Source organism: Sinohyriopsis cumingii, chromosome 4, assembly GCF_028554795.1.
Source record: "Sinohyriopsis cumingii isolate HCF-2022 chromosome 4, ASM2855479v2, whole genome shotgun sequence".
In the NCBI taxonomy this organism is placed as follows: Eukaryota; Metazoa; Mollusca; class Bivalvia; order Unionida; family Unionidae; genus Sinohyriopsis; species Sinohyriopsis cumingii.
This window is the reverse complement of record NC_142964.1, coordinates 39,434,134-39,456,057: the sequence shown is the minus strand read 5'-3', so window position 1 is coordinate 39,456,057 and position 21,924 is coordinate 39,434,134. Positions and strand designations below refer to the sequence as shown.

At 34.6% G+C, this 21,924-nt stretch overlaps 1 protein-coding gene across 1 annotated transcript in view; it reads left to right on the top strand.

Moving 5' to 3' along the window:
* Positions 1 to 21,496, top strand: part of LOC149801020 (uncharacterized) — a 118,881-nt gene extending 97,385 nt beyond the window's left edge. Inside the window, exons 23-26 of the mRNA XM_089955045.1 lie at positions 2,843 to 3,031; positions 4,101 to 4,213; positions 14,543 to 14,619; positions 18,411 to 21,496. Coding sequence (XP_089811171.1) covers positions 2,843 to 3,031; positions 4,101 to 4,213; positions 14,543 to 14,619; positions 18,411 to 18,615 — 584 coding nt within the window. The 3' untranslated portion in view covers positions 18,616 to 21,496. The remainder of the gene's footprint in view (positions 1 to 2,842; positions 3,032 to 4,100; positions 4,214 to 14,542; positions 14,620 to 18,410) is intronic.
* Positions 21,497 to 21,924: the final 428 nt, after the last annotated feature.

Genomic DNA, 21,924 nt, shown 5'->3' with positions numbered 1-21,924 from the left:
TAGGAATGTTTGTTAGGACATACCCTGTCAAATTTTCGTCAGGGCTGGCTCAACAACCTATTTTGAAATTTTCTCCAGAACAGCTCAGCCGTTTTTGATCAAACTTGGAATTAAGTAAACACTCTATCAAAGTTATATTCAAAGTGTTTTTCCTAACAGCTTTGTTGCTTTCTTAGCAGTAGAAAACATAGTTTTGACTTCTTGTTTTGAATAGCTGAGCCAATTTTGATTAAACTTACAAAGAATGTTTCCAAGAACCTGCTTCATCTAAATTGTGCCTGACATGGTTATGTTAGTAATGGTGTTGCTTCTGTAGCAAATCTATCAAAAAACCATCTCAGCTTCTTCCTCAGAGTTCTGGGTTCCTACACTACTGGGAAGTAGAAAAAAAGTCAGGAGAAATGATAACTTTTTTCCCAACTGGAAAGTTCGTGAATTTTGCAAATATTGTTGAAAGATGGGGGAAAATCCAGGAATTTTCTGTCTTGAAAGAAACAGTTATGTAACTGAGTCATAACTAAAGTGATTGTGAGTTAAATTTATTGAGTTCTGACCAGAATATTCAGAGGTTGTAGTATGGATTATTTGAGTGCTTGCCATAAACATATTTCTTTAGTCAATCCAAATGCTCAGTGGTTTGGATTTTGTCTACTAGACTGGTTATTTCACAGACAGCTCAATATTGATCTTTTCTTACATAGAAGGTACCGAATCATAATTGCATGAAATATATGAAAATTATTTATTTCTCAGAAATTGTGAGAATGACAATTTTTATGTTTTTAATTTGCTGAAAGATGAGATGATTCTATGGTGTTGATGTAATTTGACCTGGTACTCACCATTTTCATTGTTAGTTCATACGAGTAGACAAATTTCACAATCCACATGTTCATGACATCATAGGTCTAGTAGTCACTTGATATCATTAATAACCCATTTCAAATGTTGCAGAAAAAATAACAATATTAAAGAAAAGTTATATATTGTTTGTAATAAAAAACAAAAAATTAAAGTACACAAAATTCACAATATATTTATTCTGAGGGCAACTACCTGGGTTTGTTCTATCAAGTGATTACCACAATGACATGTGGGCTTTGCTTGATGAACCCGACTGTCCACATTTCTGTGACAGCAACAGGTTTCTGGTCATTCTTGAAATAAATATGTTGAGAATTATTTGTTCTTTCTGGGGTTTTTTAAAAAGGGTATCTGACTATCATTTAATATATTTGAATTTGTATACAACACCATTAGAAAGGAGTTTGTTGTGGATATAATATGACTATTGGATTTTCAATGTTTAGTTTGAGATTTGTGTTGTCATGTGACTGGAAGTGCAAATAGCGAGTACCATATCAGGTTTCATCTGTGCTGTAGTTTCATCTAGTTTGTCAACGGGTGAAAGACTGATTGTAATACTTGACATTTCTGAGAAAATAAAATCATTTTTCTATCAGTTTCATGCAGGTATGACTTAATGTGACACTAAATTTGCTAGGCAAGCTGGTAAGCAACTAACATATGCTGCTACTGCATGGTGATGGCAAATTCCAATTTATCCATAGGCAATCGCTTCAACCCCACACCCCAACCTAAATGTCTAAACGTGAAATATATGGTTTGAATATTTGGAGGAAACCCAGATTAGAAAACAGACTACCATTCATGTTAAGTCATATTTGTGGTGTAAAATGTCAAATCTCAGAGCTGAACTTTGGTGGGAACCATGCATGAACTGGTACACTAAGATGGTAGATGGTGGATGAGGTTTGCTATGTACTGGCCCATCAAGATGGAAGATGGTGTTACACTGTGACATGTAGCTTGAAGTATTCGGTTTCAAATCTTAAACGGTTTCAGGAGAAATCAAAGAGTGTCATCCCTTACATAATAAGAAATGACATGATCCCCTATGAGCATCAATACTGGTGTAAAAGCCAATTCTTTCCACCTGCTGAATGTTTCCCATGGGAAAGAATCAGCTAGCTGATGTTCTGTCAGTTAGATCTGGGTTGGCTCCCTTAGTATTGTTGTGGCTTCTATAGTAACCAGTTGGGAATCCTACAGCTGGCACTTATTTTCCTTCAAGTAACTCTGGCAGTTAGTAAAAAGTTCTATTAAAAAGATCAATGATAGAATGGCATTCACTTCAAAAGTATCTTACCACATCAGACTGGTTGTGATATTTAGAGTCTTAGCCTAAACACTTTTCACATTCACACAAAATATGCCAGTGCACCATTTAATTCAGCTGAACCATATGTCAGATACCACCAGTTTCTACTAAAATAGCTTAAAATTATCCTGTCATGGATTTCTGTCAACCCTAGGGCACCTGCCTGATTTTATTTGTTTCAGGGAAGAAATGCACATTTTATGATACCGTAAGTGTGAGAAGCTACTGTTTCTGGAGTATAATACAACAGGTTGGCAGCCAAAAACAATTAGTCCTTGACTTTAAACTGCTTTAATGTCCAGACCTTGATCACAATACAAAGTTTCAGATTTAACCTAAGGTCCATGTTTCACACATTTTTACCTTGAAGTACATGGAATGTGAGTCCAGTTAACATTTATTTAGCCAGCACTTAAGTAATATGTCATAAATGGTAGAATCTTTGATTCTAACTTTTGTTTATGGCAGCCGTTCATGCAGATTAATGAGACTACGATGTAATTGTCATCTTGAGAAGTAATATTATCCAAAGTAGGTTATAGTGTACGTCACATTCATTTATGGGTTTTAAGTTGTGTTATCTGACAGTTCCATTTTATCATATATTTATCAGTACAGATAAGTCATCTAAACTGATTATTTGTATTGTGTATATTGCAGCTCAGGAGCATGGAGTTGGGAAATATGACATTATCTTCCCAGCAAAGTGCCTTCAGGAAATGGCAAGGAAGCTTCCGTTCACAATAGAGGAAATGTCTACCATTGAAAATCTACCCATGCAGAAGATTCAGCGTTATAGAGCAGATAGATTTCTAGATATTACTGCCAATTATGCCTGCATGCTTCCATGTGAGTTTTATAAATCTGCATTATTGCATAAGTGTGCCATGGAGACTGATATATCTTACTTCTTCTGTCACTGAGGAAAAGTTCTAAATTTTTCTCCATAAATACTGGTAATTTATTATCTTCCTTGGTATTATTTTTGTGAGTTGGAAACAAACCACAGCAATAATTCTCTTGTAACTTAAATTCATGGAAATTAATCTGCTGTTGTAATAGTTCTAGTTATCTACATCAGCAATAATTCCCGTGTAACTTAAATTCTTGGAAATTCGTCTGCTGTTCCAGTTATCTACATTGATGTATCTTTGTGCATTGTGTCTTGAATTGATCTATTGGTATAACATAATTGTTGCATAATTGAGGGATGGACAAGAAGGTTTCAAAATATGCTTCTTGTAAAGCTTAGGTTTAGCAGAGAGTGGGACAGATGCTATTTTTTCATCAGTAACAATATTGTTATCATCATTAAAATGTTTTATTACATACCTGTTTAATCTTACATGGCAGATCTGGCATTCAGTACAGTACAGATGTTCAGTCCACATTTGCAAATTACACATTCATACTGGAACTACTTTGGTGTCTTGTCAGATGTTCATTCATGAATCTTCTTAGATGCAGTGAAAACAAATTTTTTGAATCTCAGTATGGATTGAATTTCATTTGTATAGTCAGCCTGAAAGTCTAAAAATATTTAAAATGTATAAATGAGAAGGGACGTTATTAGTACAAAACTGCATTAATGTTTTGTCCTGAATTGTGAAGAAAGAAATCCTTCGATTACAATTATGAATGCATCTAAGCATAATGGCCTCACTATGACATATCAAAGTTGGATAAGACAAACATATAAGAAAAAAGGACGTAGTTTGGGGTGAAAGTTTATGAAATTCGTGTATATCCTGGCACAGTTTACAGGGAAAATGTGGCATTCCAAGGAACCTTTGGGACTTGTTTGGGATATGATCCTCTATTCTGTACATTTATGAATATTACATGGACACCAGTGTCAACGTTTTCACAAATACATGTATATTCTATGACAAGATAATATATTCTTCTACTTTAACAGTACTTGAAGAAAGTGCAGCAGTAGAGGAAGACCTGGAAGTAGAAGAGTCATCTCACTATTTTGATGAACAATCCACATCTGTCAGCAAGAAAAAATCTGCTGGTGGTAGAAGGGTAATATACTACTTTATGATACAGTCATATATACAGTTATTGGTAAAATGTTTTTCATACTGTTTTCTTTTTTAAATTTCTTCAAAATGTGTGTGTGTGTGTGATTTGGATTTTTTAACATAGCTTTAAAAAAATTTCAGTCATATCGCTATGATGTCTGCAGCGTGGCAGTTTATAGTGATATCTAGTACTAGGGCATCATGATGCAGACATAGCATGATGTCCCACCCAGTCACATTATCCTGACTCTAGGCCGACCAGTCCTAACACTAATCTCTTCAGATACATTGCTCGATCATAATACATTAAGAGTATATCTGCTACCTTGCATATCCCGTCCTTTTGGGCTTAAAAGGGTCTATGCCATGTCTTTTGGCTTGTTTTAGCAACAGAAGTGCAAAATGTTGTCTGCTTCTGAAGATAATGAGAGTGGTCCCCCCTTGGAAGAGGCAGTTGGCACAAATTTCTGTTATTTTGTCAGTTACTATTCCATTTGTGCAGGAAAGCATGCTTTTTCTCAGGACCTTACAAATACTGAATTTACTTGTACCCTTTCATCAGTAGAGCAATACTTTAGAGTTTTCTTGCAACAGGGAAGTGTACTCCAGCAATATTTTTATTTTTGTCTATCTTCATCATAGAAGAATATTTTGCACTTCATTTGTCTAATTTTATCATATGCATGTCAGCACTAGTCTAATTGCCTGCCCTAGGGACATAGCACTATCAATTAAATTCAGCTTTGTTATGAATTCTGGAAAGTGATATTTCTGGTATTCCATGTTGTAAGGCCATGCATGTAATTTCCATAGGCAATTTTCTTTTTATTACCATCCACTTCACAGTAAGTTCAGTGCAGTAATTCATTAATTCCACATGCATGCACCATTGTTTTGTTCTCAACTTTAAGTTGTAAACATATTGGGCCGGATTAAATGTAGTGGGAGTGCAGTGGTTCAAGATGGATGAAGTGTACAACTCTAGTTGTATAAAATTGTATGGAGTGCAGTTAAGACCATACTTGTGATGTGTGCTTATACTGGTCTAAGGATGTATCTGCAACAATGTCAAAGCAATTAACTTGAATAAGTGAGAGAGTTAAGGAGAAACAATCAAAGATGCAGATCAAAGATACCAGTAATATGGTGACACCCATTCCTGGACACTAGGAACTCATCCCAGTGCATCAGTAACATATACAATGAACATCTGTAGATAACCCTGTCCCAACATGGCTAGATCCACAACCATGTTCACTGCTGTCTCAGCCTGCTTAGCCAGCTCAATCATTGCATCACAGGAGATGTCTCTATTTTCCACTCTTCCATGTTTGAAGGTTCATGCTAACAAGTGTCATCTTCCTCTCTTCATCTAACAATGCTATACTCAACCGTCAATCAAAGATTTTTTCTGGATTTTGCAACCAGAGTTTTTTCTGTCTCCACTTACTCCATCATTTGCTGCTTGTGAAATTCCTGCATCTATGAATCTATTAGTCCAGAAAGACCAGTTTCATTCAAACAATTTCCCCAGTTTGGATGATTTGCAGATATGCTATATTGTTTAGTCAAGCAGCTTCAGAACCTAATTGTTAACAGACCTTTCTTTTTACATTAACTACTTTGATGGCTGTTTTACAGCAATGTTAGCACACCGTTGACTCCTCACCTGAGAATTCCACTGGGTCACACTTTGGAGTCAGCCTCTCATATGACGCCTAAGTTTAAATAAATGGCATCCATTAATTTACAGCTTGCAGATTGAGATGCCTTTCTCTCGATATCTGCCTTTATTCATGTATGCCATTTTCAGTTTGCAGCCTCTTTTGTTGAACCTTTTCTTTCATGGCCAGATAAAAGAGGAGAGGAAACAGGCCACTAAAGAGACAAACCTTGAGTAGGCTCAACAGCCTAGAGCTCAATGCTCATTTTCAAGGAGAGATCAGAGAAACAGCAAAGACACCCCAGCCAGGCATGCCAAACAGGAGGACTGTCCTCAAAGTCCTGTCTTTTGGTGAGAACTCAGTTCCTGTGGATTACAGACAAGACATGTGGAGACCAAATTAGAATTTTAACTTAGTTTCTCTCAGACAGTCTTCATCTCACAAGAAATTTTGCCATGCTTAAGACTAGCTTGTTAGATATCCTGGACTTGGAGGACTCCAATGCATTGCTATGGAATAGGAGAGACTGCAATGATGACCAGTGGATCTTGCAATAGTGTCATGGGCCTCCAAATAATGCTCAGTGCTTCTTAACGTTGTCAAAGGCTCTTTTCGCTACATTTGTCACATGGAACTCGTATAAAGCTAATATTCAGCAGCAAAAAAATAGATGATCTCCTCCATAAAAGTTGCAGTAGGTTATTCACATTGTAAGCTCACTGGAATTTTACTCCAGACTAATTGTTCTTAGTCCTTGCAACCCATGGCATGCATCTTCCAGTCATAGATTGGTTCTCAATGCCAAATGGGAGGGCGATTTTACACTTAGCCTAAATATTAAAATTATATACCTCCACATTCTAAACTGCAAGTATTCTCAGAAATTCCCTAGGTTTACGTTCAAGAACAGTGTATACTAGTTCAAGGCACTCCCTATTGATCTCTATATCATCCTTGGGTCTTCATGAGAATTGTGCCTTGAGTTATGTTGCACTTCTGAGCCAATGTTCACAACTTCCACCTAACTGGACAACATTATACAAAAGCACCAGGAGAGTTATCTTTTATATAAAGACATTAAATCCCTTGTTTCAGTTCCGCATTTCCTGAAGTGGGAAGAATCATGGTTCAGTAATTTACTGAGTGTAGCAGCAGAGATTCCCAGGAAAGTCCTGCCTTCACCCCGCTAGCTCAGACAACCATGAATACAGATCTTCCATTCAAATCCAGATATGCTGAACCTGCATGCCTGTCTCATATTAAGCAAGTCCTCAGAAACAAAATAGTTCATTGGACATGTGGTGGCAAGAATTGCTCAGGCACCACTTTTATAGGAGTCTTCCTCAAGTGATTTGAGTCAAAAGACATCTTTACTTTGAAAGCCTAAGTACCAGTTAGGTAACTTCTTCCACTAGCTCATTGAGAAGCGCTTGCAAAAAGAAAGCATTCAGAGTGCTGTCTATTCCTGATTGCTCATGAATCAATGATCTTTTTGGAACTTAATAGCAGAGATTTCCAGGAAAATTCTGTCTTCTTCCCACCTGTTCAGATGACTGAATACAGGTGTTCCATTTGAACCCAGAGATGCTGAACCTGCATGCCTGGTTCATATCAAGCAGCCTTTAGAAGGAAATTCTCAGAAAAGGCAGTGGCCAGAATTGATTGAGTTAGAAAGCCCACCACTTTGATAGCATATAAGGGAAATTTTGATTCCCTCCCCCCAGTGTTGTGAGCAGAAATGCATCACTCTAATAGAGCCTCAGTACCATAGTTCACCAACTTTCTCTTTTGGTTAATAGAGAAAACTGTTCACGTTATTGTTTGTTCATATTTGTTGCCATATATGAATAATTGCAATGGCAGTAGCTGGTAAAGGAAAGTAATATTTCCATTGGTCAGAATGTTACCAAGTGATCAAAATGAATTGCATTTATTTCTGTATGAACAGTAAGGAGTACTACTGTTCTAAGAATAGCCACTTCTATAAATAGAGTCACATGTACAGCAGAAGATAAACACTGCCAGTGAAGGCAGACATGAAGTAAGCAATAAAGGAAAAAAACATTTTTGAAATTTAAAAAATAAATAAATTGAATCTAAAAGACTAAAGCAACAGATATTTCTCATCTTTTGTGAATAAACTAATTGTTTCTTTGTCAAAATTTGTGACAAATATGGATAAAAATGTTTGAAGTGTGCTAGGTCAAGTTCAACAGTATGCTGAGTACGGTATTATTGCTATCCAACTCTGAAATTGAAATGTCAAAATTTGGAGATTTTTCACTAACTTTGCCTTATCAGATAGATTTCATGCACAAAGATATTGAAAATTTTGACCCATCCATATTTGACGAGCCTTTTGAAGTGAAAGAAGTATCATAAACTGAGTTATCATTTAGTCTGAATGAACCAACACCAGTCCAGTTCCCAGTTGATCATCATGATGACCACAAACCAAAATGCTTCAAATCACTTAATGTGGAAGATCTCTTACACATATCTGAACAGCATTACTCAAAATCTACCAAGAAACACACTCAGTGGTGCTACTACACTTTCACAGGTATATTTATTCATTCATTCAATAATCATAATAAACTGACTATAATAATAACAATAAAATGTATACTGGACTGTTCATTACTGTAATACTGCTTGATACTTAATTTGCTCTTTTTTTTATCATTTTCTTAAATCAGATATTATGAAAAGGTAATAAGTTGTTTATTTGCGTGCAAAAAGAAAAAATAATTAATTTAAATCATTAATGCCAATTATATATAAAAACGAGACTTAACTTGCTCTGCAGTGAATAAAATGTAGTTTATCTTTAAATCAATATTTGTGACAGCTTAATAACAAATCTATTATATAAATACAAATTATGGAAAGAGATGTGCATGAATGATTCTTCACAAAGATCTAAATATTTCAAATGTTAAAAATTAGATACTACCGAATTTCAGCATGGTGCAAAGAGAAGAATATAGAGATTGATCTGAAGTCAGCTGAGTCTGCACATTTGACCCAAATGTTAGCCATATTTTATGCCAAAGCAGCCCATAAGGTCACTGCAACACGAAAGAGGATGCTACCTGAAGCCCAAGCTGAGGAATACCATAATAACACTTTAAAAAATATCAGGGCTGCTATTAGTCGCTACATTCAGGTTTAATGTGGAAGTTCAGTCAATATCGTTACAGACCATAAGTTTAAAAAAGCAAATGACTTGTTAAATGGAAAATTAAAGTTGAAGACCAAGAATGGCTTATCAAGATCAACTCAACACAATCCAATTATTCCTCCGTCAGACATGTATGCAATGAATCAGTACCTGATGCAAGACAATCCTATCACACTCACGTACAGGGTTTGGTTATACCTCTCTATCCACAATGTTACATGTGGATTAGAATTCCACAGCCGATTAACACCCAGCAGTCTTGAAATCAGGTTTGATACAACATGGGTTGAATATGTCATTCTGACCCATCAAATTATGCAAAAAAAATCATCAGGGAGGAAAATTCTGACAAGAGAATGCATTTACCTGGTGGTCAAAATTGCCCAGTAAGGTCAGTAAAATACTACCTCACATGCATTAATCCAAAAGCTGAATCACTGTTTTTCACATTGATAAAAATGCTTTTGAAAATCCCCAATTGTGTCAAATATGTGTTGGACAGAGACAGTTTAGCAGTTTTATGCCTGACATGTACACAAATGCCCATCTGCAAGATATACTGCTCACTCTCTTCATGCCACAGCTTTGAATGCATTGACAGGTACCAACTTTCCTGCTAGGCACATTATGTCTCTGTCTGACCACTCCAGTGAACTATCATTGAAACTTTGCATAAGGCCCAGCACGACAAATGAGTAACATTCTTTTCAATGTATTTTCAAATGTAGCATTGTCTGCTCAAGACTCTTCTGCAGTACTGTCTCATGCATCTGTAAATGTTCAAATTACCCCGACACACTCAAGCTGTACTAAAGTAACTGTTTGAATGACTCCTGCAAGCTCAAGCAGTACAAGTACTATCACATAATGCAATGAACTCTATGACAGGTTTCATTACACAGTCCACCTGTCATTTCAATAACTGCACCTTCCAGTTTAATTCCAGCTAAAGTGCAAACAAGTTAAGGAAATACATTGTTTTCAAGTTAAGTGCCCCATGAAAACTATCATAGCTAGAATAATAATTAACAATACATCATGTATCACTCTTGGTTTTTATTATATGGAAATTTCTAAATAATAATTATAAACAAATGAAAAAATGCATAACAAATAGTTAGATACATGTACTAATATAAAAGCAGTACATACATGTCTGTGTCACACAATTTTTCATTTTTATAGTGATAATACATTGCTGTATTGTAATTATTGTTGCACTCTATGTAGAAAAGTGTGTAAACAATAAACACAAATTTCACAAATTACATTGTTAAACCTACATTAAAAATCCAAATCACGCACACACACACACATTAATTACATTTTCTTGCTGTTTTGAACTTGTGTGTGAAACTCCTAACTTCTTACACCAAGAGCATTCTACATCATCAGCCTGTCTGTCCTTTTGTGTGTCTGTCTATTTTCTACATTGATGTCACAAATTTGATGAGGGGGATCAGGTCATGAACCATTGCCACAAAAAGAAAATCATGGAATAACTATAGGGATAAAATAAGTACTCAATTATTTTAGAACTGTGTGTGTATGTGTATGTTTGTCTGAACCAAAAAAACTGATAACACACCTTCTATAACCTAACCTCATACACCTACATCTATTAGTCGAACCTATTTATAAACATGAAAATAGGTTTTGAAAAGCGAAGTCAGATTACTCATGTTTCTGAACAGCGATGAATCTGCCAAATTATTTACAGTTGATCCATGAATGTCTAAATTCATACAGCCATCACATTATGACTTTAAATATTGAGCTTCCATTATGGATACACATGTCCATTACGGTAAAATATAAAAATCGTAGTAGCATTGTTCAAATTCTTATATTGGTTTCTAATGAATGAAGACTTGTATTATGATGACCTTATTATGATCAAGCAGGGTAATCCCAAGTGCTATAAATAGCTATGTAACAAATCCCAAAGGGCGTTATTTGCTGTGTGAGTTGGCAACTGACAGCTTATACCACAATAAGCTCAGAAAAAAAATGTTAAACTCTTAATTATATCAATCTATTCATTTGCCTAATTTGAAAATCACTGTCAGCTTTTATCTTGCCTGTGAAGCATATGCAAGACATATGGATTACTTTTCAAGTAGGGTTGTCATTATTGATGGCACTTGTGTACAGTTTTTGAATTCATCTCATTTTGGCTTACACTGTTGCATTTTCAGTTAAATTTGATAGGTATATTTATTTTGGAGAGTACAACTCTAAATAAGTTACTGTGATCTACTTTTTACACCTGAGTGATTATTTTTTTAAAAATATTGATTTAGTCTTGTTTCTCTGACACTGTTGTAGAGTATGATCTGTCATGAAATTTGATTGGTATATTCATTTTGGAGGGTATATCTCAGGGTGGGATAAGTAGGTCACAATGACCTACCTTTCAAGCACAATTGATTACATTACACTTTTGCTTTTGTCCCAATTTCTCTATCAATGTATTATGTGTAATCTTATAACTTGACAGTCATATCATCTTGAAGGGTATGGCCACCATATCAAAAGTAAATGACAGAGACATACTTTTTTTGCTTGCACATTGTTGTATGGCTTTTAGATTATGCTACGACAGAGCAGGCTAGACCTAGCAATCCACAGTCTTGGTTTTTTTTTATGAAGACATTTATACAGAGAAGTGCTCAAAATTATCCTCATTGGCATATACAGTAAATTTAATTATACATGTTGGCATAGTGGTAATGTTCACAAGTTTTTAAGATGAATTCATTTGCTGGTGTTCACTCATTAGTTTCTTGATCATGGGCATTAGTTAATTTATTATTATTATTATTGTTATTATTATTGTTGTTATTGTTATTATTATTATTATTATTATTATTATTTAACATTCATTAACCACTTTGCAAAAACTTGATTAAGCAGATATTACTTGTCTCATATAAAACCAGTGGTAAGATATAATGGAGATTTGCTCAGAAATATGAGTAAAGTCAAGAGTAAGGTTGAATCAGGGGTGTATTTTTGGATAATAAATTCATGCTTGTGAGAGCCTGGTGGTTAATTGTTAGTCCTATGAGTAATTTGCAGTGTAAAATATCCACAATGCATCATATACTGTTTTTTTTTTTAAATTTATTTTTTTAATATTGTTATTATTTTTTCTAACTAAATAATATTCTCAAGAAGGCTTTACTCTTTGGAAATTCCCAAGCTAAAAATAGCATTTCCCAGAAGTCAAAACCTATCATTATGGTACCTTAATTCAGTTAATTAGTATCTTTCGGAACCCTACATTGTTGGATGGTCACATGATAAGTTTCTTGATGAAGCTGAGATTATGTCAACCTTATGGCTTTTTTGGAAGATGAATCTGCTGTTAGCAGACGTGCAACAGTTTTCAAAATTTACCAAATGCTTTGACCTGGTATTCAAAATGATCTTTGGAATTGTTTCTTATGAATTATGTTGCAGAAAAGGTCATTCTTAACACTGATATTAATTTGAGCTTGTTTAAAGTGGCAGATATACTTTTTTGTTTGAAATAGAGTACTACTGTTCTTGTAGCATTAGTACCACTTTTACCTGTCTTCACTATGCTAACCAGTAGATGGCCCACTTTCTGAAAGGTCATGGGTCACTTGACCCACTCAGAGGCAAGCCTAGATACAGCACTATAAGAGTACTATATTATCATTTTTTTCCAGTAACCAAATTATCGGAGGAAATTCTATCCAATATTTTTTTTGTATATGCCTTCCTTAATGCAGATGGTTATATGTTACAGTATTGTTCATTTCTTCATCTGTTACCAGTTATGTTTGTGGCCTAGTGGTTAGAGCATCTGCCTCGGATGCGGGAGGTCGTGGGTTTGATCCCCGGTCGAGTCATACCAGAGACTTACAAAAATGGTACTAACAGCTGCCTCGCTTGGTGTTCAGCATTTAGAGGTTTGTTTTAGGACTGGTTGGCCTGGTGTCAGGATAATGTGACTGGGTGGGACGTCATGCTGCATGTCTGCGGCATGATGCCCCAGTGCTAGATATCACTATAAACTGCCACATTGCAGACATCGTAGCGAAATGACTGAAAAATTGTTAAAGCTACGTTAAAAATCAAAATCACATCACATCACCAATTATGTTTACGTATCTTATTTCAAGTTACCCACCAGCTACAGTTACTTTACTTTGTGAATAGCTTGCACTTCAGATAAGGAAGAAGCCTGTAAATTTTGGGATCCAGGGTCATTAACTGAACCAAAATTATTTTTGTGCAAAATGTTCTATTAACAATAATGCACCTGCATGAAAGTTTTTGGATGACTTGCACATTGAATTAGAAAGAAACCTATTGATTTTGGAGTCAAAAGTTCAAATGTCAAGGTCCTGTTGACTGAAGAAAAGGTTCATGACCACATACCTTAGTTTGTGGAGGGACTGCACTTGAGGCATTGAAGAGGCCCATTGATTTTGGTGTCAGAGGATCAAAAGTCAAGGTCATAGTGGCTGAAAAAAATTGGAGGTTTGCAGAATAATTTTTATTTTCCCTTTTAAGTTCCTAACCAGACTTTGTGGATGGCTTGTACATAGTTTAATAAAGAAGCCTGTAGATTTTGGGGCCCAAAGGCTAGAGGTCATATTCATGGTAAGTCTAAACAGAAAAATACAGTTGCCATTCAACCATACTGGTCTAGTGCCTACATAGAGGACTTTTAAACACTGGGCACTTGTATAATGTACATCTCATAGTATACTTTTGCTGTGACTATATAATTGCATTTGAATTGCACACTTCAGACAGGGTTCAGTTATTTCGTTGGTACTACATATCACTTTTTGTCATTAGAACATTCACAACAATGTGCCACCATGCTATATATAATTCAGTGAGATAAATTTCTTTGTTATTGTTTTGATTTGTGTTCAAATCAGTTATAAGTAATATAGAAGCCCCCAAATTTGTCTGTACGTATATAGATAAGCTTAGTGTTTTGTTCCATTTATAGATTAGTTTTCACCATTCTAAGTTAATTTTGCTAGACATGACTTTGATCTGTGGCATACTGTAGTGTCTGTATACACATTGTTTTGATGATTTGAAATCTTGGATGATTTCAATTAAAGAGCAGTAGTATTTACATCATTCATGGGTTATTTTTATGGATCTCAACAGGAGGATGAATATTTATTAATCCCAAACTTGAATTTACATATAGTGATTTCAGCAAGCACTTGACAGTGTGGAGTTCTATAACAAACCCTCATGGCAGAGATCAAAGATTTTTGTTGATATCATTTATTTACAAGTGATCTTTATTTCAAGTGATGAAGAATGACCAATATTTAATTTTGTACTCAAAATGTACCTGGTTTAGGTAGCACAGTTGCTTTGGTTATAGCTTGATTATATCAAACTCCAGTCTTGTCAAAATTCAAATGTTCTTTTTCAGAAGTGCAGAAATTTTAATTACTTTACTTTTTGATTTTAGAAATTCTATGCAAACAAGAAAGGAAAGGGATCAGGCAAGAGCGGTGGAGGCTTTAAAAAGAAAGCTAAATCAAAAAGGTTTGAGAATTTTATATTAGCATTAGTACTGTGATTTCATTTTAACTTTTCAACATGCTTTTTTTAGTTTTGTGAAAAATGACATTCTTGTTAATTAATTTCATGCATTGGGGAAGGGGCTCTATTTTTTCATAGAAAGATTGTTGTTTATTTTGCTTTTAAATTCATTATTTGTGGCAACCACCATATCCATTAACATTGGAACCATAATATCCTCAGAAATTGGTACCACAATATCCACTAACATGGGTACCACAATATCAACTAACATTGGTACCACAATATCCACTGAAATTGGTACCACAATATCCACTAACATTGGTACCACAATATCCACTAACATTAGTACCACAATATCAACTGATATTGGTACCACAATATCCACTAACATTGGTACCACAATATCCACTGATATTGGTACCACAACATCCACTAACATTTATACCCTATAGAAAATGTTGAATTTATAGCATATTGAAAATCAGTTTTCATGTTTAGGAAACTAGGGATATTGAAAGTATTGAGAACACTTTATAGATAAAGCTAAACACTTAAGAGATATTGTCCCACATGTAAATGCCATGATATATGTCTCATTTTTCTGACAACAACATTGACATGGTCATCAACAGTGTTAAGGTGCTGTGTAAAAGTTTTTCAGTATCACTTGTCTCCAACTGTAGTTATTATATTTAACTGGAACTTTGCTGAAATATTACCCGGATATACTAGGAGTTCCTGTCTTTCCTGCATAAGCAGAATGGTATCATAATAATGCCCTTAATAGGTGTGATACCACTTTCTTTGAGACACTTGTTACTTTACACTGAAAAAATAATGATTTTAAGAGTTGAATGTCACATAGGCTTTAAAGAATTTAAAGTAACATGTGGCTAGAAGCTTTGCTTACTCTGTTTTCTCAAGGAACAGCATTCAGAAGAATTACCCAGTTTGGATAATTTAATATAAGAGTGAAATTAGATAAGGATTCTGTGTCTGATATTCTGCCCAAAGTACACTCAGAATCCCAGGAAAAGAAGGAAGAAGCTCCCCAGAGACTTCATATTCACAGAGCTACCAAATCCTTGAGACCTGATTGATATTCTTGTAGTAATGACAATTAAAACATCGACTTACGGAGTAATAGCAAAAATTAAGGAAATATGATTGTTGAAGTAAAATCAGGATACTGGCTTGAATATGTTTATTTTGTATCTGGGTTTCATATTAGAATCAACTCAGTTGGTCAGGAAGCCAGACTAACTTTATACGAGTACCTCAGACACTGTCTTTTATTAGGCACATCGTCATTACAAACATGGCAGCTTCTAAGTATGAACTTGTGAAGAACCCAAGAGCAAAGTTTTTTATATGGAATACTTTTTCACCAAAAGGGAGATTGGCAACAATACAGTTTACAAAACGGTCATGTGTAATATGTGGCAAATCCAAATCAAGCATGCACATGGTATTACAGACTGCTTGCTCAATAAATTTATTGTGTCACCAGCTATCAATACTGTGCATCTAAGTGATACAACTCTTGACACAATAGCAGAGGTGCCAGTAGAGACATACCGAATATTTCAGGTCAACAACTAGCGACATGCAATAGACAAGCTATAGTTCTGCCCAGTTGTGAAGGACTTTGTCTCATCTGCTGGTATTCATATTCAATATTTTGTGTTCTCTTTTGTTTTGGATAAATTTACAGTTTCACAATGTTGAAAAGTTATTCATGAAAACATTGGGTTTTCATCATTGCTCAATTTGTATTATTGAAGTTTGCTAGTTACCAACATTGTTGCTGCTAGTCCTCCAAATTTGGTTCTTCTGTGATTTTAGTTCAGCTGCCTGCTCAAGTAATTAGTCTCTTAGGTTGAAGAAACAGATTATTGGAATCATTGATATTACTAATTATATCAATTTTCTAATAAAAGTGTGACATTTTTCCATGTGATAATTTGCAATTACATGTGTATTTGCTTATTTTTGTCCCTTGTCATGATTGTATGGCAAGATATGAATTGGTTGGTCTGTTTAGTTTGTGGACCAAATGGCTTTTATAATCAGGCAAAATAATTCTGTAACATTCTGAGAAAATATTTTTTTCCTGTTTGTAGAAGTTTTCAATCTTAGTGCTATGTTTATTATTTTCCAAATCAGTGATGTGATTATTATATTAGTGCATGTTTTGGTGGAATGAAAAAGCAAGATATTTTATTTTCTTCTTCAAATTTTATTACATGTAAGGAAGTTGAACATTATTTCAGTACATACTTATTTGCCAGCCTATAACACGATACTTTTTGACTAGAAAATCTTAGCTTCTTCTTATACTCCGAATCGACTTGTATATGGATTACATAATCCAAATCACTTTATCATATTTTTCGTATGGAAAATAATTCTCCAAGATTACGAAAAATAATGTGTAAAAAATATTCTATTTTAAGGAAGAGATCTTGTGTGAAAAAATATAGGATCTCACATTGGGTATTTTAAACAATTACATGATAGGCAGTATTAAAAATTAACATAGATCAGATGTAATTGCACTAAAGCAGCATGCACCAGTAATATATGTTGTTTGTAATATACATCGTTTAAATTTAGTTATATATATATGCATTAGAATTTACAAGTTAGAAGATGAATAACCATGACAAAGACATATTCCATCACAATTTTCTTCTTGCACCTAATGATCAGATAATCCATATGCCCCTTTGAGAGAGAGATAGACAGACAGACAGACAGACAGATGTCCTCACGATTGTGAATCTGTATTGTTCACTCACCTGATGACTGATTTTACTTGTGTACAAGTGCAGTACCATATTCCATTATCAATTAATACCACTAGTTAAGCAATTCCTTCTAATTTTTGTTTCCACTACCATTATTAAAAGAATTACATGTCTTTGTAGTGGTATTTACATGCTAATTAAATATGCTACGGCTGTATTCAGTCATTCCAAGATAACACCTATCTGAGGTCAAGGTTCTGCAGACCAGATAATATTAGCGAGGCTACCAATAGGGAAATGAGGCTACCCATGGGTATTAAGAATACCGTACCATAGTGAGACCTCTGGTCTATTGTATACTACCATATTTCATTTAATTTTCATATACCAAATAATTTATATTAATTTAATAGTACAAAAATAACGTGGAAAATAATATTTCTCATTTTTTAAAAAGTGTTCATCCATAAAAGAATGGATTTGTTATTGAGGATAACCCCCAAATACCTACTTGATTATCAATATTAAATTCCTGAGTATCTGGTGTAATTGCATTAAAGCATTACACACAGTACAAATATGTTATCCAAGCTACAAATTAAAATGGTACAGAAACCCAGATTAATTGTATTTTATCAGAAATCAGATGAGATTAGTGCATATTTATGGCAGAAAGGATCAAAACAAGTTATTTTAGCACTGAATTAGTGCTGTTATGGAACATTTACAAAGATTTCCAATTGTGAGGACTTCTAGCATGACTACATCAATCCAGGCATGATGAATTTCATTTCGGCATTAAATAATTTCTGAAACTTCATCGCTTGAAACACAACCTGAAATAAGGTTTTATGTTTGGAAGACTTTATCATGTTTTTACATTTTTGTTTTTATTTTCATTAGAATTAATCTGAGTTATGGTCCCTATTTTTTTTTTTCATTGACTGGTTCCCTTGCATACTGAACCAAGATTTCTGTGGTTGCTGACAATGATAGAGATGTGTGGTATGGATACATTTCTAGCTTCTTCTGAATTTGCAGTTCACAATCAGGAGGCTGGTTAAGCAAGAATAAGAACTCCAGTATAAGCCAATACAAATACAAGCAGAAGGAAGGAACCAGCAAAACAGGGACAGGTCCATTGTCAATGGGTGGCGCTACACCGAGAGGCGGAGCTTCCCTTGGGTTTTTGCCAGTACCTCCCAAACGTTCTTTCTTGACATTAGGTGGACAATTTATGGGATGATGTTTTGTTTTAAAATAGATGAACACTAAGAGTACCCATGGAACCTATTTATAATAAAATAAAATGTAATGTATTTCATGATAAATACTAATTTTTGTCCATGTTTTGAAGTAGTCCTTATATTGAGTAGTGTTGAAGAAAAATTCTGTATATATGTATAACATTTAATTGATCCTTGGAAGTGATGAACAGGGTCCACTGTATATAGGTCAATGATACTTCACCATTGATGTATCTGTTCGGGTATTCTTCAAGTCAGACTGATAGTTGTTTTATCAGATTTTGTTGTTTGGTAATTTTGAAACAATGACCCCTGATTACAAATGAGGAGTCACCTGGCTTGGTTACTAGAAGTGACTACTACAACCTTGAAATCTTTGGAATCTTAGAATAATAGGGTTGAGAATTGAATGTTTTTATGATAGTTATGGTTCAAATTTCCTAATGTCATGAAATTTGCTTGTAGTTTACAGAAAAAAAAACCCCGAAGAACTTATGGGATCGTTACTCCTTTTAAACTACTTGAGGATTGACTTGAAACTTAACACACACCTTCATCCCATGATCTAGTTGGTCCTAAATGAAAATGGTGCAGCTTGGTTGTACAAAATGGCCAACACAGGGGCCATCTTGAAATTCTTGTTACTGCTACTCCACAATAATGGATGGTCATATCTGCGTGAGGTTTTCAGGGAAAAAAAGACCAGAAGAGCTTACTCCTTTTAAACTACTTGAGGATTGCCTTGAAACTTTACACACACATTCATCCCATGATCTAGTTGGTCCTAAACGAAAATGGTGCTGCTCGGTTGTACAAAATGTCCACCACAGGGGCCATCTTGAAAATCTGCTACTCCACAATAATAGATGGTCATATCAGCGTGAGGTTTTCACTGAAAGACTTTATATGATGTCTAGTTGGTCCTAAATGAAAATGGTACTTATCTGATTTCTAATATGGCTCTCACAGCAGTTATCCTCAAGATGTTGTTATTGCTACTCCTTTATGTGTGGTCATATCAGAATGTGGTTTTCACTAAAAGACTTCTTATGATGTCTAGCTGGTCCTAAATAAAAATTATGTCGATCTGACTTCCAGTATGGCAACCGTCTTAATAATCTTTTTATCACATCTGTATGAACAGAAAGTCATATTGACATGGGATTTCCACCAGAAGACTTTGTATGATGTCCAGATGGTCTTAAATGAAAACAGTGCTAATCTGATATCCTATGTGGCACTTAAGTAGCCATCTTGAATATCCTGTTATTGCCATTTCAGAATGGAAAGTTTTATCTTAAAAATATTGTTATCTCTACTCCTCTCCAAATGGATGGCCCCATCAACATGTGGTTTACACCAATAGACTTCTATTGCTGCCTGGTTGGTCCTAAATGAAAATGATGCCAGTTGTACATCCAATTTGGCTGCCAAGACAACTGTCTTAAAAATCTTTTCACTAATAGACTTCAATGATGTCTTCTTTGTCATAAATGAAAATGGTGCCAAGCTGACATCCAGTAATTTGAGAATCTTTTTTTCGTCACTGAAGAATATCGGATGGTTTCACCACTCAACACTTAGAAGGAATTCTTTGCTCAGTTGAGCGCGAGTCCTATTGCTTGTTTTTTTCTGGAACTACAAAAGTTTCTCAAGAAATCAGTGAACATAAATACTGTTTTGAGACATGCTTCATACATTGAAACAATCTCATATTTCTTATTCATTTTTTATTGTTATCCTAAGATATTGGTATGTTGATAGATTTAGTCAATCAGCCCAGATATTAAGCCAATCCTAAATGATATGACTTCCATTTACTACGGTTGAAACAATACATGCATTGATACATATAGCAGTACACAACCTATGATACAATACATATCAATACACATATCAGTCTGTCGGAATGATTTCATTACAATATGATTTGACCAGTTTGTAGCTACTTTTTACTGCAAACACAAAATTCACGCAGAAGTTAGAGGAAAGATGAACAGTCACCTAGCTTGTTGTGATGAAATCAAATAAAATATAGCAGGGATTTTGAAGTGTTTCTTTCAATAAAAATTAGAAGATTCAAATTTTGTTTCTGATTTGTCACACAGTAATATACTGCAGCTTACATATAAACATAAAACTACAATAGATTTTATACACTATTTGGATCAGGAATCATAATTATTCATACTTGTCAAATGTTTGAACTTTCCTAATTTGTTCAGTTTGAGTCGGATCATCGTAGCCATCTTCAAATGACAAATGTTAAGTAAACAAATATTATTTCATGTTTCACATACTTTGTAATGTATTTAATTGAAAGAAACAAAGGTTAGAAATGATTGAAGATAACAAACTTGTAAACTTTAATTATTTCTCCAGTACTTGACTGAATCTTCTTAAATCACAGTATTCTAAAACTTGCTAAAAATTATCATTACATCAAGAAGAAATGAAATTGAATAATTCTGCCCCATAAATGCAAATGACTACTTGTCCGAACCATTTGGTCATAGTTTCATATTTTTCTTCAAACTACTTGAAATTAATATGCTAAATGTTTAACACAGATTGCAGACAAAAATAGACTTACCAACAATTCCGATGCCTTGCTGATACTTCACAAGGTAACCAAATATACATCCAAACAGATGACATGCTGGTCACTGATGACTCGAATTCAACCTTATGGCCATTTCAGGCTTTTTTTCATGTGATCAGGTGCAGGATTCATGTTAGTCACTGTACTGTTTTACAGTGTGTGAGTGTATAGCAATCCACTTAGTGGCTAGGATTACTTATTAACCATTAATTCTATCACTGGTATATTTACAATTCATTGTTATCTATACTTCGAATAAACTGTTACTTGGCCATGTTGATCTGCCCTTGTTTATACATTGAACAAAGATTTTTTAATCTGGTGCTGTATCTGCATTGCTACATGAGCCCCCTCACACAGAGAAAATTTTGTTTACTATGAAGCAATATCTTTGAAGAAAAACTATGCATTAGTAATAAACTAGTGAACTGTGAAAAGTCTGACCTACATCCATTCCAGCTTTTCATCCATCTGCGTAAGGAGTTTATCACCAACATGAATCTTGTACAGCTTCCTCACATTCATGTAAATGGGATCGTCGAACTTGTCAAGTCTGTTTCTCACGGACTTGGATTTCTTTGAGAGAGTTCTTCCAACTCCTCGGTCTATTCATTGTGGAGGCAGACTTGATCCCACTTGGCCGTCTTTTTATGCACCCTTTTCTAGTCCTCTTGATCAAATAGTTATGATCATGCTCAAGATTTGA